This window comes from Tachyglossus aculeatus, chromosome 13 (genome assembly GCF_015852505.1).
Source record: "Tachyglossus aculeatus isolate mTacAcu1 chromosome 13, mTacAcu1.pri, whole genome shotgun sequence".
NCBI classification, from domain to species: domain Eukaryota; kingdom Metazoa; phylum Chordata; class Mammalia; order Monotremata; family Tachyglossidae; genus Tachyglossus; species Tachyglossus aculeatus.
In genome coordinates this window covers 23,527,746-23,553,574 of record NC_052078.1, presented here as the reverse complement: position 1 = coordinate 23,553,574, position 25,829 = coordinate 23,527,746, and the positions used below count along the sequence as shown (strand labels likewise).

The 25,829-nt window shown below is 46.6% G+C and overlaps 1 protein-coding gene across 1 annotated transcript in view; it reads left to right on the top strand.

Annotated features, from left to right (window-relative positions):
* The first annotated feature begins 388 nt into the window (after positions 1-388).
* Positions 389-25,829, top strand: part of RUNDC3B (RUN domain containing 3B) — a 49,651-nt gene continuing 24,210 nt past the window's right edge. Inside the window, exons 1-6 of the mRNA XM_038755555.1 lie at positions 389-489; positions 11,182-11,297; positions 16,130-16,263; positions 17,279-17,364; positions 21,624-21,713; positions 23,995-24,075. Of these exons, the coding sequence (XP_038611483.1) occupies positions 389-489; positions 11,182-11,297; positions 16,130-16,263; positions 17,279-17,364; positions 21,624-21,713; positions 23,995-24,075 (608 nt within the window). The remainder of the gene's footprint in view (positions 490-11,181; positions 11,298-16,129; positions 16,264-17,278; positions 17,365-21,623; positions 21,714-23,994; positions 24,076-25,829) is intronic.

Genomic DNA, 25,829 nt, shown 5'->3' with positions numbered 1-25,829 from the left:
AGGGAGAGAAGGGGAGGAAAGGGGGGACAGAGGGGCAAAAGGGAGGACGGAGAGGGGACGGCCACCAGGGCATCGGGGACGGCGGCGCTCCGCCCAGCCCACTCGGCCCGTCTGACAGCGGACCACGAGGCCGCGCGGGCGCGAGCACCAGCGCGAGCGCGGCGCCGCCAGGCCCCGCCCCCGCCCCGCGCCATTGGCTGGGACGGGAAAGGGGGCGGGGACAGGCCCGGCCCCCCGCGCCGCGCCATTGGCTGGGACGGGAAGGGGCGGGGCCGGGGGCCGCGGCGCGCGCGCGCGCGACCCCGCACGAGACACAGACCCCCCCCACACACACACACACAGGCGGGGAGGGGAGGGGCGGGGCGAAGCGGGGCGCGCCGGGCAGGCCATGGCTTCGCCGGACGGGCCCCGCGGCGGCCGCGGCGCCAAGAAGAGCCTGGCCGCGCGCAACGCCGCCGTGGAGAGGAGGAACCTCATCACCGTCTGCAGGTAGGTACCGCCGCCCGGGCCGGGGGGAGGGGGAAAGGGGGACGCGCGCGGGGGGAAGGTGCGCGCGACCGATCGCCGGCCGGCCGGCCGGGCCGCGCATGCGCACGCTGGGAGTTGTGGCTGGGGGGGGTGGGAGCGAGCCAACGCCGGCCGGAGCGCGCATGCGCGCACGGAAGAGACCGGCGTGTGTGTGTGCGCGTGCCCGTCTGTCTCCCCTTTCTGGACTGTGAGCCCGTTGTTGGGGAGGGACCATCTCTATATGTTGCCGATTTGTACTTCCCAAGCGCTTAGTCCGGCGCTCTGCACACAGTGAGCGCTCTGTGAGCCCACCGTTGGGTAGGGGCCGTCTCCATATGCTGCCGACTTGTACCTCCCAAGCGCTTAGTCCAGTGCTCTGCACACAGTAAGCGCTCCATAAATACGATTGAGTGAATGAATGAAGTACGACTGAACGAACGACCGCCGGCGGCCGGAGGGCGCATGCGCGCACGGGGGTGGAAGGCGCGCGCATGCCCGCGCGGGGAAACGGGGGTGCGCGCGAGAGATCGCCGGCCGGCCGGAGCGCGCATGCGCGCACGGGCAGGGGGCTGCGAGCGAGATGCCGCAGGCCGGGTGCGCATGCGCACACGGGGGGCGTGGCCTGTAGCGCGACCGCGCGCTTGTTCTCATTCATTCATTCAATCGTATTTATTGAGCGCTTACTGTGTGCAGAGCACTGTACTAAGCGCTTGGGAAGCGCAAGTTGGCAACATACAGAGACGGTCCCTACCCAACAACGGGTTCACAGTCTACAAGGGGGAGACAGAGAACAAAACAAAACATATTAACAAAATAAGATAGAATCACTATGTACAAGTAAAATAAATAGAGTAATAAATATGTACAAACATATATACAGTAAAGCGGGGGGGATGGGGAGGAGGAGGAGGAGCACTCATTCAATCGTACTGAGCGCTTACTGTGTGCAGAGCACTGTACTAAGCGCTTGGGAAGTACAAGTTGGCAACATACAGAGACGGTCCCTACCCAACAACGGGTTCGCAGTCTACAAGGGGGAGACAGACAACAAAACAAAACATATTAACAAAATAAGATAGAATAAATATGTACAAGTAAAATAAATAAATCAATGGAGTAATAAATATGTTCAAACATATATACATATATACAGTAAGGCGGGGGGAGGAGGAGGCGGAGCATTCGTTCATTCAATCGTACTTATTGAGCGCTTACTGTGTGCAGAGCACTGTGCTAAGCGCTTGGGAAGCACAAGTTGGCAACATCTAGAGACGGTCCCTACCCAACAGCGGGTTCACAGTCTAGAATGGGGAGACAGGCAACAAAACGAAACATATTAACAAAATAATATAGAATAAATATGTACAAGTAAAATAAATAAATCAATAGAGTAATAAATATGTACAAGCATATATACATATATATAGGTGCTGTGGGGAGGGGAAGGAGGTAAGGCGGGGGGATGGGGAGGGGGAAGAGGGGGAGAGGAAGGAGGAAGGAGGGGGCTCAGTCTGTAACCGCCTCAGCGCTCAGAACAGTGCTCTGCACATAGCATGTGCTTAATAAATGCTATTATTATTATTATTATTATTATTATTATTATTATTATTATGGCGGAGCTGGGATTTGAACCCACAACCTCTGACTCCAAAACCTGTGCCCTTTCCCGTATATGCACATCATTAACAAAATAAATGCAATAGTAAATTCATAGAAGTAAATGCCATCATTATTAGCGTTAATACAGTAGAGTAATAAATGGGTAGAGGAAGACACAAGGGTTGGGGGGAGGAGAAGCAGGGCATCATGGAAACTCTCCCATCCCATCCCATCCCATCCCATCCTCAACCCAATGGATTGGTGGTCCAGCAGATGGTCCTGGTGGTCCAGGCCTGGGGGTGGGGTGGGATTGGAGCATGAGCGCTCCACCCCCACTCCTGTCAATGGGGGTGGGGGCGGGCAGGGGAAACCCAGCGCTTAGAACAGTGCTTGGCACTTAGTAGGCGTTTAACAAATACCATCATTATAATTATAATCCATCAATCGGTGCTATTTATTAGACGGTGACTGGGGGCAGAACACCGTCTTAAGCGCTCAGGAGAGTCGCAGAATTAGCAGACAAGGCCCACGATGAGCTTCCAGTCTAATAATAATAATGACAATGATGATGGTATCTGTTAAGCGCTTACTTTGTGCCGAGCCCTGTTGTAAGCACCGGGGTCATCAGGTTGTCCCACGTGGGGCTCGCAGTCTTCATCCCCATTTTCCAGATGGGGGAACTGAGGCCCAGAGAAGTGAAGTGACTTGCCCAAGGTCACACACAGCTGACAAGGGGTGGAGCCGGGATTAGGACCCATGACCTCTGACTCCCAAGCCCGGGCTCTTTCCACTGAGCCACGGGGCCGCAGACCACGGTGGGGGGGATAGGCCAGGGGTGGGTGGGGGCACAAGATGGCCACTGGAAAGGGACAGGCCAAGGGGGGGGGAACGACGACAGGGTGGCCACAGAAAGGGACGGCCAAGGGGGTCAGGGTGACTGCAGGGTGGCTATTGGAAGGGGACAGGTCAGGGGAGACAGGGGCAGACCACGGGGGTCAGACCACGGTGGCCACAGAAAGGGCCAGGCCAAGGGGGGGGAGCAGGGTGGCCACTGGAAGGGGACAGGTCAAGGGGGGACAGGGGCAGACCATGGGGGTCAGATCAGGGTGGCCACAGAAAGGACCAGGCCAAGGGGGACAGGGATAGGCCACGGAAAGGGACAGGACAAGGGGGGGTCAGGGTGGCCGTGGAGAGGGAGAGGCCAAAGGGAACAGGTGACTGGGAAAAGGGACAGGCCAAGTCGGGGGCGGGGTGGGGGGGGACAGGGCGGCTACGGAAAGGATCACAGCAGTTGTGAGCCCGTTGTTGAGTAGGGATGTCCAACATGTCCAAGACTGAACTCCTTGTCTTCCCTCCCAAACCCTGCCCTCTCCCTGACTTTCCCATCTCTGTTGACGGCACTACCATCCTTCCCGTCTCACAAGCCCGCACCCTTGGCATATCACTCCCCTCCTCAAAAATCTCCAGTGGCTACCAATCAATCGGCGCATCAGGCAGAAACTCCTCACCCTCGGCTTCAAGGCTGTCCATCCCCTCGCCCCCTCCTACCTCACCTCCCTTCTCTCCTTCTCCAGCCCAGCCCGCACCCTCCGCTCCTCCACCGCTGATCTCCTCACCGTACCTCGCTCTCGCCTGTCCCGCCATCAACCCCCGGCCCACGTCCTCCCCCGGGCCTGGAATGTCCTCCCTCTGCCCATCCGCCAAGCTCTCTCTTTTCCTCCCTTCAAGGCCCTACTGAGAGCTCACCTCCTCCAGGAGGCCTTCCCAGACTGAGCCCCTTCCTTCCTCTCCCCCTCGTCCCCCTCTCCATCCCCCACATCTTACCTCCTTCCCTTCCCCACAGCACCTGTATATATGTATATATGTTTGTACATATTTATTACTCTATTTATTTTACTTGTACATATCTATTCTATTTATTTTATTAGTATGTTTGGTTTTGTTCTCTATCTCCCCCTTTTAGACTATGAGCCCACTGTTGGGTAGGGACTGTCTCTATATGTTGCCAACTTGTACTTCCCAAGCGCTTAGTACAGTGCTCTGCACACAGTAAGCGCTCAATAAATACGATTGATGATGATGATGATGATGATGATGATGGTAGGGATTGTCTCTATTTGTTGCCAAATTGTACTTTCCAAGCTCTTAATACAGTGCTCTGCACACAGTAAGCGCTCGATAAATATGATTGAATGAATGAACTGTGGAGAAGGGACAGGGTGGCCATGGGACAGCCATAGGCTAAGGGGAGAGGGACGACTGTAGGAGAGAGCCACGGTCTGACCGCCAAAGAGGGAAACTGCGAAGCAGAGCGAGTCAGAGTGACCGGACAAGAACACGACCGAGCAACTGAGAGCCAACGTCAAAGCGACCCCTGAGACGGCAGTGGGAGACAGCGGCCGTGAAAGAAGGACCCGGGAACAGTGAGAAGTGATTAAGAGACAGAGACAGAGACAGATGTTGCCAACTTGTACTTCCCAAGCGCTTAGTACAGTGCTCTGCACATAGTAAGCGCTCAATAAATACGATTGATGATGACAGCAGTAGAGTGACTAGGACACAGTGAGCTAGAGCAAGAGAAACACAAAGCGACAGAGAAACCCCAACGTACAGCGAAAGGTTGTGAGAGAGCGTAACAGGGTGACGGGGCCACAAAGACCATGAGGTAGGAAGAACAAGTCACGGAGGGAGCCGCCATGCTCGTTCTCTAGACTGTAAGCTCGCTGTGGGCCAGGAATGCATCTGTTTATTGTTATCTTGGCCTCTCCCGAGCACTTAGTACAGTACTCTGCTCAGAGTAAGGGCTCAGAGTAAGGGCTCAGCCAGGATTAGAACCCACATCCAGTGATTCCCAGTCCAGGACTCTTTCCACTAGGCCAAACTGCACCTCCCTCCCTATCCCATCTTTTCTCATGTCTCCTCCTCTCTCACCTTTTCCCAATCAATCAGTCAGTCAAGGGTATTTATTGACTATTTGGTGTAGTACGTACTGAGTGCTTAGGAAGATTCCAGAAGAAGCCAAATACATAGTCGCCTCCCTCTAGGAGTTTACAATCTAGCGGATTGTGAATTTACAAATGGATGTGAATTATTTTCAGATACATATAGCAGGTGGTAGAAAAGGTTAAAGGGTACAGTGACCAGATAATGGAAACTGAAATAGATGAATAAGTGAATATGTGTATGTGGGAGTAATTCTTTCAGGGTGGCCGTTGGGCTGATGCAACTTGAAGGGTTGGGAAGTAATTGGGGAAGATTTCTTAGAGAAGATATTTGAGGACTGTGAGCCTGTTGTGGGGCAGGGATTGTCACTCTTTATCATTGCATTGTACTATCTCAAGCGCATAGTATAGTGCTCTGCACACAGTAAGTGCTTAATAAATACGATTGAATGAGTGAGGAGGGCCTTGAAACAGGGAAGGGCTGAAGTCTGGCAGATTTGAGGGCAGGAGGGAGATCTAGGAGGGTGACTGGCATGATTATGGAATGGCATGGTAAGAGTGAAGTAGTATTTAGATGGAGAGACGAGGGTGAGTCAGGGAGCCAATGTGGGTGAAGTGAAAAATATAAGATGGAGAAGATCGTTCGCAAGCTTCAAAGCCATTGATGAGGTGTGTTTGTTCATGGGGAGAGAAACGAGTAGCCCATTGGAGGATTTTGAGGAGAGAAGAGATTATTAACTAATTATGGTGTTTATTAAGCACCTACTCTGTGCCAGGCACTGTACTAAGTGTGGGGCCGTTACAAGCAAACAGGGTTGGACACAGTCCCTGTCCCTCGTGGGGCTCACAGTCTCAATCCCCGTTTTCCAGCGGAGGTAACTGAGGCCCAGAGAAGTGAAGTGACTTGCCCAAGGTCACAGAGCAGACAGGTGGTGGAGCAGGGATTAGAACCCGTGACCTTCCGAGGCTATCCGCTACACCATGCTGCCTCTCTGAGAGATGGGAGCTGAATGATGTTTTGGGGAGGCTGGGAGGCTGCTGAGAAGGCTGATTCACTAGTCTACACTGTCCGTTCTGCCCCCATTGACCGTAAACTCATCGTGGACGAGGAACATGTCTACCAACTCTATCGTACTCTCCCTAATAATAATGATGGCATTTATTAAGCGCCTACTACGTGCAAAGCACTGTTCTAAGCACTGGGGAGGTTACAAGGTGATCAGGTGGTCCCACGGGGGGCTCACAGTCTTAATCCCCATTTTACAGATGAGGTAACTGAGGCACAGAGCAGTTAAGTGACTTGCCCAAGCTGACAGTTGGCAGAGCTGGGATTTGAACCCATGACCTCTGACTCCAAAGCCCCTGCTCTTTCCGCCGAGCCACGCTGCTTCTTGCTCAGCAGAGTGCTGTGCACATCGTCATCATCATCAATCGTATTTATTGAGCGCTTACTATGTGCAGAGCACTGTACTAAGCGCTTGGGAAGTACAAATTGGCAACATATACACAGTAAGCACTCAATAAATACCATTGCTTGATTTTGCGCTGCCCGCAAAGCCCTGCGAAATCAATCGTATTTATTCAGCTCTTACTATGTGCAGAGTACTGCACTGAGCAAGAAGCAGCGTGGCTGCTTAGTATCATCATCAATCGTATTTATTGAGCGCTTACTGTGTGCAGAGCACTGTACTAAGCGCTTGGGAAGGACAAGTTGGCAACATATAGAGACGGTCCGTACCCAACAGTGGGCTCACAGTCTAAAAGTACTGAGTACTATACTAAGGACTTGGGAGAGTACAACACAACAGAATTAGCAAACCTCCACCTTGTGTTTGCCCCGGATCCAAAAAGGAAGGTGCATTCATTCAGTGGTATTTACTGAACACTTCCTGTATGCAGAGCACTGTACTAAGCTCTTGGGAGAGTACAACGGAACAATAAAAAGACACATTCCCTGCTCACAACAAGCAGAGCCCATTCCCTGGACTGAGAAGCTGGCCATGTGGGAAAAGGAAGTGGGGCGTTCCTATCAATCAATCAATCGTATTTATTGAGCGCTTACTGTGTGCAGAGCACTGTACTAAGCGCCTGGGAAGTCCAAGTTGGCAACATATAGAGGCAGTCCCTCCCTACAGTCTAAAAGGGGGAGACAGAGAACAAAACCAAACATACTAACAAAATAAAATAGGCAAAATAAAATAATGCCGCTGGTTGTCCTAAGGAATAGATTTCTTGTCGAGCCTTATAACTTCAAGACGCGGATCTTAACCGTAATGCTTTAAATTACTTCCTAAATCTTTTTTTCCACCCCCTTTTTCCTCTGCAACCTTCTGGAGCGTAAGCTCCCTAAAGCAGGGATCGGTGCGTCTTCGGTTTCTTCCATGTAATTCCCCAAGCAACTCGTACAGAGAAAAAAACAAACTAGAAAACTGGAAGGTAGTGACACAAGGCTAATTAGAGTGCACACAAAGGCTGAGGTGCTTTTAATAATGACATCGGAACAGCTGGTGCTCCCCATAAATTGGAGTTTTTAGTTGAATAGGGAAATGAATCACTGGTATTTAGGGTTTTTTTTTAAATGGTATTTTTTCTTCAATACTGTTTGTTATGCTTCAAGTATCAATTGTTCTAGAAATATTAGGGTGATGCCTTGTTAAGTAAATTCACTGCTAATTTTTCCTGCCTTCACGACTGTACTTGGAAGCCTTTTTTTCAGAGGTTTTTGTGGAGTGCTTACTGTGCGCCAGGCACTGGTTTAAGCAACGTGAAACAGCGTGACTTAGTGAAAAGAGCCCGGGTTTGGGAGTCAGAGGGCGTGGGTTCTAATCCCGGCACCGCCACTTACCAGCTGTGTGACTTTGGGCAAGTCACTTCACTTCTCTGTGCCTCAGTTGCCTCATCTGTAAAATGGGGATTAAGACCGTGCGTGGGACAACCTGATGACCTTGTGTCTACTCCAGCGCTTTGAACAGTGCTTGGCACATAGTAAGCGCTTAACAAATACCATCATCTTCATCTAAGCGCTGGGATAAATACTGGATAGAGCGTTGTTCTGGGAGTCAGAAGGTCATAGGTTCTAATCCTGGCTCTGCCATTTGTCTGCTGTGTGACCTTGGGCAAGTCACTTCACTTCTCTGGGCCTCAGTGACCTCTTCTGTAAAATGGAGATTGAGACTGTGAGCCCCACGTGGGACGGGGACCGTGTCCAACCTGATCGATCTGCCTCAGTGGTTAGTACAGTGCCTGGGACATAGTAAGCGCTTAACAAATACCGTAGTCCTGCGAGGTCGTCAAATTGGACACGGTCCCTGTCCCACATGGGGCTCACGGTCTTAATTCCCATTTTACAGATGAGGGAACTGAGGTATAGAGAATTGAATGACGAGGGCAAAAAATGCACTGAGGTTGGACCTAAACGGCCCGTCGAGAAATTGAACATGAGGCGTATGGGTCCTCATGTTGGCAAAGTGATGGATCATAAGTCTAGACTGTAGCTGTAGCTTCATTCATTCATTCAATCAATCGTATTTATTGAGCGCTTACTGTGTGCAGAGCACTGTACTAAACGCTTGGGAAGTACAAGTTGGCAGCATATAGAGACGGTCCCTACCCACCAGTGGGCTCACAGTCTAGATTGTGAACTTGTTGTATCGTGGCAGGGAATGTCACTTTTTACTGTTGTATTGTACTTTCCCAAGTGCTTAGTACAGTGCTCTGCACACCATAAACACTTAATACGATTGAATGAATAAGTCAGAGTGCCTGGCAGTCGCATCTCCATGGTCAGGGACTATTTGCAGTGGGCTTTTGCGAGGCTTGGAAAATGTTTTCTCAAAGCCAGTCAGTCAATCGTACTTATTGAGCGCTCACTGTGTGCAGAGCACTGTACTAAGCGCGTGGGAGAGTACTATATCACAATAAATAGACATTTCCTGCCCACATTTCTTCTGACCTTCCCTGCCCACAATGAGCTTACAGTCTAGAGGGGGAGACAGACATTAATAGAAATAATATAACAGGCACCCAGTAACCCCACTGATATATGGATTGACTGCCTGATTTTTTTTTTACCAGTATTTGTTAAGCGCTTACTATGGGCCAAGCACTGTACTGAGCACTGGGGTACATACCCATTAATCTGGGTGGACACAGTCCCTGTCCCACTTGGGGCTCTGAGTCTTAATCCCCATTTTACAAAGGAAGGAACTGAGGCACAAAGAAGTGAAGTGACTTACCCAAGGACACACAGCAGATGAGTGGCAGGGTCAGGATTCGAATCCAGGAGCAGGCCCATGCTCTTCCTACTAGGCTACTCTGCTCCTCCAGCTGTGTTGCGTTGTGCTCTCCCAACCGTAGTACAGTGCTCTGAGCACAGTAAGTGCTCAAGAATTACCACTTATTGGCTGATTGATTTGGCAGGTGATTTCTCACCTTTCCACGCCCAGAATGGGAGTGAACGGAGAGCAACAGAGCCGAGCGAAAGATCAGATCAGAGCGAGAGACACAGACACGAGGTACCTAGGGTAGTGACAGTACCTCAGCCTTGTTAGGAGAGCCATTCTGTGGATAATAAGGCGGTAAATAAAAGATGTCAAGTGTGGACACTCAAAATTATTTTAGGAAATGGAAAACTACAGAAGCAGAGTACCGACAAGTAACAGATTTTCAGAATGCCTTTCCTCTGGGTTCAGAGTTAACGCAGCTGAAAGTGAGCTGGTTTTTGATGTGTGCGCAACTGTGGCAGATCTGATCAATCAGTCAGGCAGCCGTATTTATGGAGTGCTTTCTAGGTGCAGAGCACTGTACTAAGCGCTTGGGAGAGTCCAAGAGATCCGGCCCTCAAAGAGCTTACGGTCTGGGGGAGGAGACAGTCATTTAAAGAAATCACAGCTAGAGGAAAGCAACGCAGTATAAAGATATGTTCAGAACTGTGGCTTCTGTGAAGCGCTTACCATGCGCCGAACACTGTATTAAGCGCTGGGATTGATACATGTCCCTGTCCCTAATGGGGAATAAATTCTGTGGGGGGTGAGGATTAAGGTACTTATCGGCCCGGGTGCACAGGTGACAGAGAAGGGAAGGTGAATAAGGCGGGGAATTGAAGGTTTAGTCAGGAAAGGCCTCTTGGAGGAGATATGATTTTAACAGGAGGGATTTTAAAGGGATTTTAAAGGGAGGGAGGGTAGTGGTCTGTCCGATATGAAAGGAGAGGGAATTCCAGGCCAGAGGCAGGACCCGTGAGAGGGGTCATCGGAGACAAAGACACAGATAAGATACAGTGAGGAGGTTGGTATTGGAAGAGTGAAGTGTTTAGGCTGGGTTGAGGGAGAAAATTAGCGAGGTAAGGTAGAGGGGAACAAAGTGATTGAGTTCTCAGACAGGGAATGTGTCTGTTTATGGTTGTATTCTCTCCTGAGCTCACAAAAGCAGGCCAGTGGCAGAGCTTAGACTAGAATCCAGGCCTCCTGATGTGCAGACCGGTGTGTACTACCCCGCCCCACCCCATTTTTGGTATTTATTAAGCACTCACTATGTGCCAGGCACTGTACTAAGCACTGGGACGTGTCCCCTCCCTTCCATCTCCCAGATTCTGCATTTTCATGAAACAGTCGAGTAGTGCTGTCTTATCGGTGTTCGCGCATTGACTCTTTTAAAGTTCGGTGACCGTATCGGCCAGAGGACTTGTCCGGGCTGAATATCATGGTTTCTTATGAGTGCTGCATGAGACCTGTTGTTGAGTCCATGCCCACTGGTGTTCACTTTTTTCCAGTCAGTCCTATTTACAGGGCACTTTGTGCAGAGCACTGTACTAAGCTCTTGGGAGAGTGCAATCTAACAATAAAACAGACGCATTCCCTGCTCACAGTCATGTGATGCAGCTGAAAATTCGTGGGTTATTCCTCTGGGGAGGTTTTGGATGGCGATGGGATGTTGTTTTATCAGTAACCTAGATGACGTTATTGAAAACGTATATCTGTAATACTTCCTAAAAAGGAAAAGTCCTTTAATATTTTTCAAAGCTGAGCTTGTTGAAAAGCACAAATCATTTTGTTCTTCCCACCACGTTCGTTCCTTTACAGAAAGTCAGTTTTGGGGAATGAAAGCTGAAAATGATTCCATTATTCTCTGCCAGGTTTTCTGTCAAGACTTTGATTGACCGGTCCTGTTTTGAGACTATTGATGACTCTTCTCCGGAATTCAACAATTTTGCAGCAATTTTGGAACAGATTTTAAGCCACCGATTGAAAGGTAATATTCATTCTCCATTTTTCAAAGCAACAGCTCTTTGTATTACCTCCGGATTTTCAGGAGCCAGCCCTGATTGGGTAGTTTAGGCAAAAAAGAGGAGCAGTGCGGCCTAGTGGAAAGAGCACCAGACTTGGGAGTCAGAGGACCTGGGTTCTAATTCTGCCTCCACCATGTACCTGCTGTGTGACCTTGACCAAGTTGCTTAACTTCTCTGTGCCTCAGTTTCCTCTCCTGTAGAATGAGGATTAAATACTTGTTCTCCCTCTTGTGAGACAGGGACCGTGTCTTATCTAAGCGCCCAGAAGAGTGCTTAACAGATATTTTAATATATACATATATATCGTACATTATATTATACATTAGTGTACATTAAAGTAGTATTTGTTAAGCGCTTACTACAACACTTGCACTGTTTTAAGTGCTGGGGTAGATACAAGATAATCAGATATCAGGAATGTGTATACACACTGGAACTTTTGAGAAGGGAGAAGTTAACAGTCAAAAAGGCTGAAATTTGGGGCCGTAGTTCACAGAATAAAAGTCAGAGAAGGCAGCTACTTACCAATTAATATTCTTGCATCCACCTAAGGAGAGTTGGATCTGTTTGCTTTCAACGTCCATCTGAGAATTCTGGACAACTCTAGTTTTTCCAAGCTCTGTGAAATGATTCGTGATCTCTCCCCTCTCCGGAGGGGATTTTTCACTGGCCTTCTGAATCCGCTTGCCTCTAAAGCACAATGGGTAGTCTACAGATATTGTTGTTTTTACCTTAGTAGCATTAGATAACAGGGAAGAGAAAAACATCTGCAAGGGCAGGGATTGACTCACCCTTAGTGGCTCCAAGCTAATTATCATGGGAGATTTCAGAGCACAGAGTGGCAGGTCATGCCAAAACGCAGAGACAAGTTATTGGATCTTGTGGAATTAGGAAACTAAATCGATAGCTCCCTTCATCCACACCAGTGGGCTCTGGCCAAATCCCGGTGGCCATCCCAGCCCCCACAGCCGGCCACGGGCCCAGTCCTCATCAACCACCACCGGTGGTGATTGAAGGGGATAAGGTCCTGATGAAAGTCATCCATCAGTCTTATTTATTGAGCACTTACTGTGTGGAGAGCACTGTACTGAGAGCTTGCCAGAGTACAGTAGAGTGAAGTTGGTAGATCCTCTCCATTCATTCATTCATTCAGTTGTATTTATTGAGCGCATACTGTGCACAACACACTGTACTAAGTGCTAGGGAGGATACACTAGAACAGTAAGCAGACACATTCCCTGCCCTATGTAGAGGGGGAGACACACATTCATGTCAATAAATTCATTACAGATATGGACATAAGTGTTGTGGGGCTGAGGGAGCGGTTAATAAAGGGGGCAAATCCGGGTGATGCAGAAGGGTTTGGGAGAAGAGGAAAGGGGGGCTTAGGGAAGGCCTCTTGGAGGGGATGGGCCTTTAATAAGGCTTTGAAGTTGGAGAGAGTCATTATAGGATATAAAGAGGGACAGCAGTTCAAGGCCAGAAGCAGGATGTGGGCGGGAGGTCGGCGGTGAGCAGGATGAGATTGAGGTACAGTGAGAAGGTTGGCAGTAATGATCGTCAGAAAACCACAAATCCAAAACAAAGCAATCGAGGGGTGATGCGTGGCTCTTTCTCCGTAATAAAAAATAATAGTAATAAATCGTGGTGTTTGTTAAGCGCTTACTACGTGCCAGGCTCTGTTCTAAGCGCTGAGGTAGATACAAGCCGTTCGGGTTGGAGGCTGTCCGTGTTCCACGTAGGGCTCACAGTCTTAATCCCCATTTAACAGATGAGGTAACTGCGACCCAGGAAAGTGAAGCGACCTGCCCACAGTCCCACAGCAGAAGGGTGTAATTTTATTTACGTGTAATTTTATTTATTTGTATTCATGACTGTTTATTTGTATTGGTGTCTGTCTCCCCCCCTCTAGACTGTGAGCTCGTTGTGGGCAGGGATTGTCACAGTTTATTGTTGTATTGTAATTTCCCAAGTGCTTACCACAGTGCTCAGCAAACAGTAAGCACTTAGTAAAAACGATCGAACGAATGAATGAAAGTGGCGAAGCCGGTATTAGAACCCAGGTCCTTCTGACTCAGTTTATTGTTGTATTGTAATTTCCCAAGTGCTTACCACAGTGCTCAGCAAACAGTAAGCACTTAGTAAAAATGATCGAATGAATGAATGAAAGTGGCGAAGCCGGTATTAGAACCCAGGTCCTTCTGACTCACGTCTGGGCTGTATCCGCTAGGCCTTGCTCCTCCTCCTCAGGAAAGGAAAGAAAAGCACCATTCCCACTCCCATTCCTCGGCTCTCCCTGAGACCAGGTCCAAAGCAGCCCCACAGCATCCCAGGCCACATTTCATCAACGGGGGGTCGGGAGGGATCCCATTCCTGGTTCCCCCAGCCCAGCCACCAAGTCAAACACTTCAGCTTCCTAGAGAGGTTCTGGAAAGCGGGCTGCCCAAGCGGTCTCCATCGACCCGGGGGTTTAGCAGCTCTGAACGGCAGGGCAGAAGTCCAAGAGTGCCAGGAACAACGGAGAAATGGGAAAAATATCAGCAGTCCCTGAAACTTGGCATTGCTAGCATCACCTTACCCACCACCGCTCCTGCAAGCTGTCTTTGAACCTCAAAGTCCTTCCTGATTTCAAGGGTAAATTGCTACCTCCCTCTGAGGTTATCTTTTGAAGTGCCGATAAACACTTTTAATCTCAGAAACAATGGGGAAGATAAATCTGTCCATTTAACTTTTGAATTCATGTTTATTTGAGGGTTTCTCGAAGTGTGCCCAACCCTTGTTTCTCTGAGTGCAAACAACAATGTAGTTTGCAGGAACAACAATAACCAAATCCACCGAACAAGTACCTGATAACTAATAATAATAATAATAATAATTAGGGTATTTGCTACTATGTTACCATGTGCCAAGTACTTTACTGAGCACTGGGATGCATACAATAATAATAATAATAGTATTTGTTAAGTGCTTACTATGTGCCAAGCACTGTTCTAAGCGCTGGGGTAAAATCACAAGGTAATCAGCTTGTCCCACGGGGGGCTCACAGTCTGTTATACCAGGCAAAGGCCCAGAAATAGTGGTCAGTGCTTTGCACATAGTAAGCGCTCAAAAAATACGATTGAATGAATGACTGTAAAAGGCATGAATTGTGCTGATGTAACATTGCCCCCAAAATACAAATCGTCAACTGTATGGTGTTTCCGGTGACAATGTATGGATCCGAAAGCTGGACGGTGGTGGAAAATCAGGATAGAAAATCAGGATAGAAAATCAGGATAGAATTGTGGTGTCGGAGAAGGCTTTCGCTAATACCATGGACTGCCCGGAAAGCAAACAAATGGATTTTAGAGCAAACTCAACACAATGGATTTTGGAAGGCCAAATGACTCGACTTAGATTAGCATATTTTGGACATATAATCAGAAGGACTGATTCTCTGGAGAAGATACTAACGCTAGGAAAAGTCCAGGGAAAATGAGAATGAGCCTGACGGGCGGCTAGATGGAGAGAGACCACAACAACAGTAACGGAAGAACCGTTAGAAAAGTTACGAATTACAGCAGAGGACAGGACGTTCTGGAGAAAGTACGTCCATAGAATCACCGTGAATTGGAAACGACTCGGCACTTAATAATTTAAGTGCTTACTATGTGCCAGGCACTGTACTAAACGCAGGGGTGGATACAAGCAAATCAGGTTGGACACTGTCCGGTCCCATGTGGGCTTCACAGTTTCAATTCCCATTTTACAGATGAGGGAACTGAGGCCCACCCAGAGAAGTTAAGTGACTTGAACAAGGTCTGGCAGCCGACAAGTGGCTGGAATTAGAACCCTGGTCTTCTGAGTTGTATCCACCCCAGCGCTTAGTACGGTGCCCCGCACATAGTAAGCGCTTAACAAATGCCACAATTATTATTATTATTATTATTATTATTATTAGGCGGTGAGACAGGTACAAAATTAAATTACAGGGTACAGGGGAGCACCAAAGTGTAAAGATATATATGAGGGTGTACACCCAAGCGCTTAGGTAACAGGAATGTCCTGAAGTGGCAGTAAGTGGGGAAGTGGGGTGGGGAGATGAGAAATCAGTCAGGGAAGGCCTCCCGGAGGAGATAATAATAATAATGATGGCATTTATTAAGCGCTTACTATGTGCAAAGGAGATGTGATCTCAAAAGAGCTTTGGAGATGGGGAAAGCAGTGGTTTCCCAGATGGGAAGGGAGAGGAATGCCACGGAGAAGAAGATTGAGCAAGAGGTCAGAGGGGAGATATGCATTGAGAATGACATCCACCGAGTCGTTTAGTTCCTTCCTCTGCCTTGGCTGTGCTTCCTATTCTTCTGAGAAGAGAGGGTGGAAGAGGGGAGGCAGAGGGGTCGAGGACAAAGTGGGATATTTCAGCTAAAACCTTGAGACTGCTGGAGTACAAATTCAAAATAACAAAAATAATAACTGTGGCATTTGCGAGGCAATGGACAAATTCCAAATAATAAAAGCCATTATTGGGGCATTTGCTAGGCACCATGTTCACACTGGGGTAGCTACAGGATAATCAGGTTGGACACGATCCCCCGTCTTACATGGAGACCACACTCTGAGGAGGACGAACAGGTATTGAATCCCCATTTTACAGATGAGGGAACTGAGGCACAGAGAAGTGACTTGCCCAGGGTCACACGGGAGGCAATTGGCGGACGGGGGTAGCCCTTCTTGATAAAGAGCCTTGGCATTTTTTCACTCTCCTTTTTAGTTTTCATTTACTGTTTTTCCCGTTGTCTTTTTTGGTATACAGGTCAAGTCACCTGGTTTGGCTACGAAAGCCCTCGTAGCTTCTGGGATTATATCAGAGTGGCCTGTCGAAAGGTTTCCCATAATTGTATTTGCAGCATTGAGAACATGGAAAATGTCAGCTCCTCCAGAGCCAAGGTAAGAAGAAAAATGTGTTTAATTTCAACAATTTACAGTATGTCCTCGATCTAACTCTAAACTCAAATGAACACTTTTGGCCAAATCATAACTTACAACTGTCTCATGTTTAGGTTATCTGAAGGTGATCAGTAATACGTCAGTATATAAATCAGTCAGCAATTTGTTGTTTAATGTAAAGTCTTCATTTTGTTTAAATTGTTATTGTTTAAAATTCCTTAAGATGGTCCCTGGTTTTTACTATCGCAATATGTTACTTATTGTTGATTCATTAGTGGGCAAAGGTTGTGAGTCAGCCACAGTGTTTCTTCTTCGAAGAAGAATGAAAAAACTTCCCTGTTGTTCAAAGCTATCACCATTATTATAGTGAATCCAAAATGCATTTTCTTAAAACCTAGGCATATTGATGTGGCATTTTAATTTGTTGGATGGAATTCATTAGAAATCTTTTTTTAAAAAACTGATGCTTCTCTTTGCTCCCAATTCCAGTCCTAAATCCCCTACTTTCCCCCTTCCATCAGTATGGCAGGCAGCATGGACCCAGTGGATAGAACACGGGCTTGAGCATCTGAAAGACCTGGGTTCTAATTCCAGCTCTGTCTCTTGTTTGCTGTGTGACCTTGGGCAAGTCACTTCATTTCTCCAGCCTCAGTTTCCTCATCTGTAAAATGGGAAGTAAGCCTGCGAGCCCCATATGGGACATAGACTCTGTCCAACCTGATTTGCTTGTACCTATCCCAGTGTTTGGTACAGTGCCTGATACATAGTAAGTGCTTAACAAATTCCATAAAAAAAAAATCTCTGTGGCTCAGTCACCTCATCTGTAAAATGGGATTAAGACTGTGAGTCCAACTTGATTTTCTTGTATCTACCCCTGGGCTTAATACAGTGCTTAACACATTAACAAATACTATAATTTTTTAAAATCAATTTGTTGGCTTTTAAAAGTTATAACTGGCAGAGTGTTTCATTGTTCATCATTAACATATTTACTGTTATTTCTTCTTCTTTTCAGGGCAGAGCCTGGATCAGAGTAGCCCTGATGGAAAAACATTTGTCGGAATATATCTCCACCGCTCTGAGAGACTTCAAAATAACAAGGTCTTAGAGTGTTTCGATATACTATATTGTCAAGTATTGTGTAGCAAGAGACCTAGAGTTAGAAGAAAGTTTGGCATCTATTCTTAATTCCCACCGTCCTAAGGGGTTGCTTGTAAAGGGGACTGATTTGTTGCGACTTGATGTGGAAATATTTATTCCTCGAGGCTGTGGAGAGAACTGTATTCTTTTTCCTGCCGATCAAAGAGGGGATTCAATCAGAAGTATTTATTGAGCACTTATGGTGTGCAGAGAACTGGATTAAGTGTTTAGTGTCCTGCTCATGAGCAGGGAACGTGTCTACTAACTCTGTTATATTGCACTCTCCCAAGCACTTAATACAGTGCTCTGCGTGCAGTAAGCCTTCAACAAATATGATTGATTGTACAAAATTGGGGCTTAAAAGGAAGAAGAATAAGACTGAATCTTTAGTGTTAGAGCTGCGCATTGCACTTTCTTAAATTCACCTACATATACACTAACAAGGCGGTACCTGGAGCCAAAAATTGGATGTAGTGGATTCCAATCACAATGCTTAACATGCTGGAGAGCAACAGAAGAAGCATCTTTCAAACGGATTTGTAGGGTACAGATACTAGACAGCTATATTTTTTTCTTGATTGGGTGACTCAGATTTAGGTTTGGGGAGCCTCCAAACAGAGAGCTTTTAAAGATCTCGAATTTGGTGGAATGTGAAGGAAAAGCTTCGCGTGTAGTAAATAGTGACTTCTGTAAGGTTTGAGAGAAAGCAGAGCTTCTAAGGAAGTTCTAAGTATCGCACTGCACAACTGTGATAACTTGGGGTGTTTTGAAAAGTGAATAATTATTAGGATCAAATGCAGAGGTGAAGAAGGTAAGCATGAAGATAGGCATTTGCCTTTGTCTAGAGAGGCGATTCTTTTCAGCTAAAATGTTGGCACAAAATATCAGTACACTTTGGTAATTTTGACTTGTTCCTAAGAGAAAATATTCCAAATTTCCAGCAAGATAGTTTGGAATCCTTTTTTTTATTAGAAATTAAAGTTTAATAAATCAGACCTAGGCGCTCTCGGTGGTGAAACCAAATCAAGTTACAGTAATCTTCAACTCTGCAGTACCTCTTTCTCATGAAACTGCTCACGTGTATTGATTTCCCGAATGAAGCTGGCAGAAAAGACTCTCTAATCACGAAATTAGTAGACAAAGTACACATGTTAGTTTAAAAGGAAGGGTTTGGGTGGGGTGGAAATGATTTGAAAAGGATATTTTTAGAGCCAATGGTTTAACTGTTCTTTTTAATAGTTGAACTGTTCTGTTTTGAGGTGTTAGCCAATCCGTTTTTTTTAATAAAGGAAATGATTCATCTAGAGAAAGATCCACAGAGTGAAAATATTTTCTTCCTGATGAAGAAACTTAAACCGCAAATTTAAGAGTGTGCCACATTTGTATCGCAGCAAAAGTTTTAGTCTGGACGTTTGGAAGATCACATTTTAATCTCCAGTCTTGGGCATTTGGTATACCATTTGTAAAAAGAAGGCTTCTCATGTGTGAAATGCGCCTTTGCTAGATTTAATCGTGATTTGCTGTAGAATATAGTTCCTGGGAAGGCATTCCATCATTTTATTTTAAAGAGCCCTGGGAGTCACAGGACTTGGGTTCTAATGCTGGCACTGCCATTTGTCTGCTGAGTGACCTCGGGCAAGTCACTTGACTTCTCTGGGCCTCAGTTACTTCATCTGTAAAATGGGGTTAAGACTGTGAGCCCCATGTGGGCCGTGGGCTGTGTCCAACCTGATTCGTTTGTATCCACTCCAGTGCTTAGTACAGTGTCTGGCGCATAGTAAGTACTTAACAAGCCCCAGAAAAAAACCCCAAAAGTGAAACCTTCTCCATTTATGGCAGAGCCCCAGCAGGTAGAACCTGGATGAAAACCCAGGTTTCCTAATTCCCAGACCCTCCCACGGGGCCACCAGCCGGGCACCAGAGCCAGGGGGTTTCAGGTTTTGCTGGACTCAGTTGCTGAGGACAAACCAACATGGTATATTGCTAGGAAAAAAGGGAATTGCTCTTTTCGAGCTAACATTTCTTAGCATCAATCAATCAGTGGTATCGATTGAGTGCTTACTAGGTGCAGAGCACTGTACTAAGTGCTTGGGAGAGTACAGTACAGTAGAGCTGGTAGACACGATCCCTGTCCTTCAACTGCTGACAGTCTAGAGGGGGAGACAGACATTCAGATAAATTATGAATAATATATCATATAATATATATAAATATATATAATATATATAATAATATATTATTATTATTATAATTCCCCCCAATTATGATTTGGGGGGAATAGCAAGTGCTTAAGGAGTCCAGATCTACATACAAAGGCGATGTAGAATAATAATAATAGTAATAATTATGATATTTGTTAAGCGTTTACTGTGTGCTGAACTCAGTTCTATTCACTGGGGTAGATACAGAGTAATTGGGTTGTCTCACGGGGGGCTCACAGTTTTAATCCCCATTTTTCAGATGAGGTAACTGAGGCACCGTGAAGTTAAATGGCTTGCCCAAGGTCACACAGCAGACAAGTGGCGGAGCCAGGATTAGAACCCGCGTAGAAGGGAGAGGGAGTTGGGGAGATGTGATTTTAATAAGGCTTTGAAGGTGGAGAAAGTGGTGGTCTGACGGTGTCAGATAAGAAGAAGGAAATCCCAAGCCAGAGGAAGGATGTGGGCAAGGCGATGGTGGTAAGAGAGATGAAATCAAAGTACAATGAGTAGGTTGGCATTCGAGGAGCCAAGTATGTGCTCCGGGTTTTCATACGAAATCTTTGAGGTGAGGTAGGAGGAGACAAGGCGATGGAGTGCTCTGAAGTCAGTGAGAAGGAGTTTCTGTTTGATGGGGGGTGTGGATGGGCAACCACTGGAGATTGTCGAGGACTGGGGTGATGTGGACTGACTCTTCTTTATGCAAAAATGATCTGGGCCCTGGAGTGAAGTAAGGATGAGATTGGGAGGAGGCCGGGAGGCCAGCGAGGAGGCCCATTCCTCATTTTTTAGATGAGTAACCAAGACCCAGAGACGTGAAATGACTGGCCCCAGGTCACCCTGCAGACAAGTGGTAGAGCCGGGATTAGAACCCACAACCTTCTGGCTTCCAGGCCTGGGCATGACCATCCAATAATCACAGGCTTTTTGAGTGCAGGGCATATGGATCCCACATGCACTCGTAGGTCAACTGTACCATCACGGGTGTCTTCTTTGAATACCTACTGTGACTATATACGCTGTGCCCCAAAGGGAACGTGGCTGAATGGGAGAAGAAAGAGAAAAACTACCATTGCACTGTCACACTGATCAATTCCGTCATGCAAGTTATCAATCCTGAAGCCTAGTGGAAAGAGCACGGGCCCGGGAGTCCGAGGATCTGGGTTCTAATCCACTTGTCTGTTGTGAGACCGTGGGCAAGTCACTTCACTTCTCTAGGCCCCGGTTACCTCATCTGTAAAGTGGGGATTAATTCCTACTCCCTTTTATTTAAGGCTGTGAGCCCCATGTGGGACAGCATGATTAGCCTGCATCTACTGCAGCGCTTAGAACAGTGCTTGACACACAGTAAGTGCTTAACAGGCACCATAAAAAAAAGGCTCAATGCTGAGGCTCTCCACTGTTCCCGAGAGGAAATTCCATCATCAAAGGACCATCATTTTTTTTGCCATTCCTTATTCAAAAAAGAAAATGCATGTGCTTCAAAGCAGCTTATGGTCTCAAATCTCAGGGTTGAGGAAGAAAAAAGTCCCCCATATTAGTGAAAATCCAGCCTCAGTTGAGATGAGGCAGAAATAGAATCAAATTTTAATTTGAGTGGTGAAATAAATTATTTTTCACAAATGGAATCCTTGGCAAGATATCTGTGCTAATACCTCAGTTAAGATAGAACACATTACTGAGATTGCATTTCTCCCTGGTCTTATTTTAATCATCATCACGTCAATGGTATTTATCGAGTGATTACTATGTGCTGAGCACTGTACTAAATGCTTGGGGCGGTACAGACAGTACAACAGAGTTGGCAGATATGCTTCCAATCTAAAAGGAGCTTCCAATCTAAAAAGGAAAACAAACATCAATTTCAAGGTTTAATTTAGAGGTGTACATAGATGCTGTGGGGTTGAGGCTGGGGTGAATATCAACCACCCAAAGGTCACAGATCCTTATAACTGAATGATCGTATCAATATTTGGTGTAGTTTGATGCGTTGGTCCCTAACCTCCGTTTCTTCCTTTGCAGGCGATTTTATGACGAAGGAGCGATCGTCCTGGGAGAGGAAGCAAATATGCTTTCCGGCATGCTACTTGGTCTCAATGCCATTGATTTCAGGTATTTCAGTAGGCTGAGACTTCTGTAGACCGATGATTTTTGTCCGTGCCCTTAAATACTAATGATGATGATGATAATCAGGGGACTTGCTAGGCGCTTACTATGTGCCGAGCACTGTTTTAAGCACTGGAATTGATAGACGTTCATCAGGTTGGACCCAGTCCCTGTCCCAAATGAGGCTCACGGTCTAAGGAGGAGGGAGGAGGATTTAATCCCCATTTTACAGGTGAGGTGATGAGGCTCGGAGGAGTTAAGTGACTTGCTGAAGGTGATACAGCAGATACCTGGCAGAGCCAGGATTTTTTTTTTTAATGGTATTTGTTAAGTGCTTACTCTGGGGCAGCCTCTGTATTAAGCGCTGGGGTTGATATAAAACAGTCAGGTTGGACACAGTCCATGTCCCACATGGAGCTCACCATTTTAATTCCCATTTTAGAGATGGGGGAACTGAGGCCAAGAGAAGTGAACTGACTTGCCCAGGGTCACACAGCAGAGATGTGGCAGAGCCGGGATTAGAACCCAGGTCCTCTGACTTCAAAGCCCGTGCTCTGGCCACTAGACCACACTGCCTTTTATGAAATGTCTCCATGTGCTGGGAAAACAATTGGGGAAGACTCTTTGGAGGATTTAGAGGAGCCATGAAACCAGTAGTCTGGCGTTTCTTCTGGATGCAGAGGGAAATGGGGAGCCACTGGAGAGTTGTGGGAACTGTCAGTCAGTCGAATTTATTGAGCACTTATTGTGGTCAGAGCACTGTACTAAGCGCTAGGGAGAGTTCAGGATAACCATTTAAAAGACATATTCCCTGCCCACAACAACCTTATGGTCTAGAAGGGGAGACAGACAGTAACATAAAGAAATAAAATTACAGATATGGACGTAAGTGCTGCGGGGTGGGAACGGGGAAGAATAATGGGAGTAAGTCGGGGCGATGCAGAAGGAAGCGGGAGAAGAGGGCTTAGTCAGGGAAGGCCTCTTGGAGGAGATGGGCCTTCAATAAGGCTTCGGAAGTCGGGAGGCCGTGTATGGACGCTGTCAGAAGACCTGGGTTCTAATCCTGTCTCGGCCCCTTCTCTGCTGTGTGACCATGGCCAAGTCGCTTCACTTCTGTGGGCCTCAGTCAGCTCGTCTGTGAAATGGGGATTAAGACTGTGAGCCCCAAATGGGTCAGGGACTATGTCCAACCTGATTGACTTAGGTCTACCTTGGCGCTTAGAACAGTGCTCGGCACATAGAGAGCACTTAACAAGTACCGTAATTATTCTTGATGTGGTAGAGCAATCGATCAGTACGCCAATCAGTGGGATTTTATTGAGTGTTTACTGTGTGCAGAGCAGTATACTAAGTACTTGGTAGAGTACAGTATAACAGAATTGGTAGATAGGCTCCCTGCTTACAGCCAGCTTGCAGACTACAGGGGAGTCAGACACAAATAAAAATAAATAAATTTTGTATATCATCATCATCAGTCGTATTTATTGAGCGCTTACTGTGTGCAGAGTACTGTACTAAGCACTTGGGAAGTACAAGTATATGTACATAAGGGCTGTGGGTCTGAAGGAGGGTTGGATAAATGGTGGAAATTCAAGTGCAAGGGTGAAGCAGAAGGGAGCGGGAGAAGAGAAAATGAGGGTTTAGTCAGGGAAGAGACACTATAAATTTAGATGGAATCCTTACTCTTGAATTATTCTGAAGACTATTCGAAATTATCATAATAGATGCAAAGATTATAAACCGGAGAAAATACCATGTTAAAATACATGCAGTTTGTAGAAAGTGGACAACTATACTGGGAAGAGGGGATGAGATTGAGCTTTTTCTGACCTAATAGTAGTTTATTATCTCCGTTGAAGAAACTAATAACCCTCAACTGAGAAATAATCTTCAAAATTAAGATCTTATTTTTCAATTTTTCACCAGCTTCCAAAAAGTGGCCGCAGATTTGGGGAATCCATTTTAAATTTATCCTTGGAAGCGAACTGGCGTTCTTGAACTAAATCCCATAGTAATGAGATGAGTGATTGGATTTTCTTGAGTTCAAAGTAGAAGGGGGACAGAGCCCTTAGTTGGGTCCTACGTATGGATTAGCCATAAGAGGTCAGGCCCCAGGCCTCGGGGAAGGATGAGAATTTTGAGGGGTTACAATTGGAAGTAATTTAATATCCACTTTAAAAAAGCTCATCCGTAATCAAATCAAAATGTTCTTTTCAATAAGACCGAGCTTCACTTTTTCTGTGTCCTTTCCTTAATGTAAAACACATGTTGTATATATATTTTTTAGCTTCTGCCTAAAAGGAGAGGGACTAAATGGCAGCTTTCCGGCCGTAATAGACTACACACCGTACTTGAAGTTCACCCAAAGGTACTTGACGTTTTGCAGTATGAGTTTTAAAACACGCGCTTCCATTTCGAACACCCTGACTTATGATTTCCTTTTAAGTTAATCTGGGTTTACATGGCAATTTCTAAGCATTTCTAGAGGCGTGTCGTCCTGTAGATAGTCAGGATATAGTAACCATCCTTATCCCTGGGAGAAATTTTTCCGTTGCACATTTAAAAGCAGTTAGCCTGGAAATTGGAAATTTCAGGCTGTGGGCATACAGTCCTTTCCGTTTGGTTTTAAGGACTTAATGGCTAAAATGCAGGGTTAGTTGGAATAGTGGAAACTGGTGGTCTTTTTCCTGTGCTGTATGTGTACTGCTCTCAAAGGAAGTGATAGGGCTTGTTACGACAGTGATTGGAAAGAAATTAAGCAAAACCTAAGAGTCATTCTGTAACATCAGTCAGGGCATTCTCCTTTCCTCACACTCCCAAGTATTTCTATTGAGGCTGTGTCTACACTGGCCACATGAAGAGTCTTATTGGAAGATTGATTTTTTTTCCACATTGGATTCACCGCAGCTATCATTTAAAGAATGCAGCTGAGCACCCATTTTCACAAGCACAGTGAAAGTGTTATGTTTCTGAAAGCAGATGGCAGGTAAGTGTAGAGGCAGGTCTTTTTAAAATGTCATTGCTTTTTTAATATTTCATCTGTCCCATAACTGCTTCATTTTATTTGCTTCATTTCAAGCTGCTATTCCAGTTTGAAACCGGCATTCTCCCTGTCCTATTGTAGGAAATACCATTTTCTGGGGCTTGTGGGGGTCGGGGCCGCTTAAACCAACTTCAGCTGACGACGGTCTCTTCGACGTTAGGCATTTCTCTTCTTCCCTATTTTCAGAAATTCTCTGATTTCTGCTCCTTTTTCATTTGTGCCGCGAGGGTAGTAAACGCCGATATTTCAGGACAGCTCTCTGGGAACGGAAGGAATGACTAAGGCACGTGAAGCCAGCACTGGCAGTTGAGCCGGGTGGCTCTCTCCTTCATCAACCGACCGCCTAGGGTAATGAAGTACGGGGAGCAAAATGGACTAGAACATTTTTATGAGGAAAATGAAAGAACCCTAAAGGGCCACGTGGTATTTGGTATAAATCGAAACACCTTGTGCCTGAGTGGATGGGCTTTATGCTTTACCTTGAAGCACGGGGGAGGGCTAATTATTTCCTCACCTGGGTACCTAGAAAGACAAGCCGCCCTCCATCCTACCTCTTACTTTCTCCCCTGGCGATACACTCGGGCCTGACTTCTGTCTGGCTCGATGGAGAAATGGATTCTTGGCTCCCAGGGGCTGAAGAGCTCAGCGACGTCCCTCTGAAGAAGCCAGATCGTCCCTGGGGAGTGTTTATTAGCAGCTCCTCTGAGTGATGAACTCACCTCTCCTCAAAATCCGTTGGCTGATCTGTCAGATCAGAATCTGACCTGCCCAAATCGGACCTGAGTTTCAGCCATCGCCGGAGCCTTAGATGGAAAAATGACCCCCTAGAACTTCTCTGCCAGGCAGAGGGGAGAGAGAAGGGGAGAGGGAACCAAGGAAGTGGTCCTTGATGCCCCTTCCCCAATTTTACACAACCGCTTCCTCGGGAGTGGGAATGGGAACGATCAGACCTGTTGTATTTCTACAAGAATAGCCAGAATGCTCCGTGTTTGTATCTGCTTGCGATCCCTAGTCTCTTTTTCCTTTTCCAACGGTCTCTCCCAAGACGCCGTGTCTTAGAAACTAGCCCCCACAGCTGA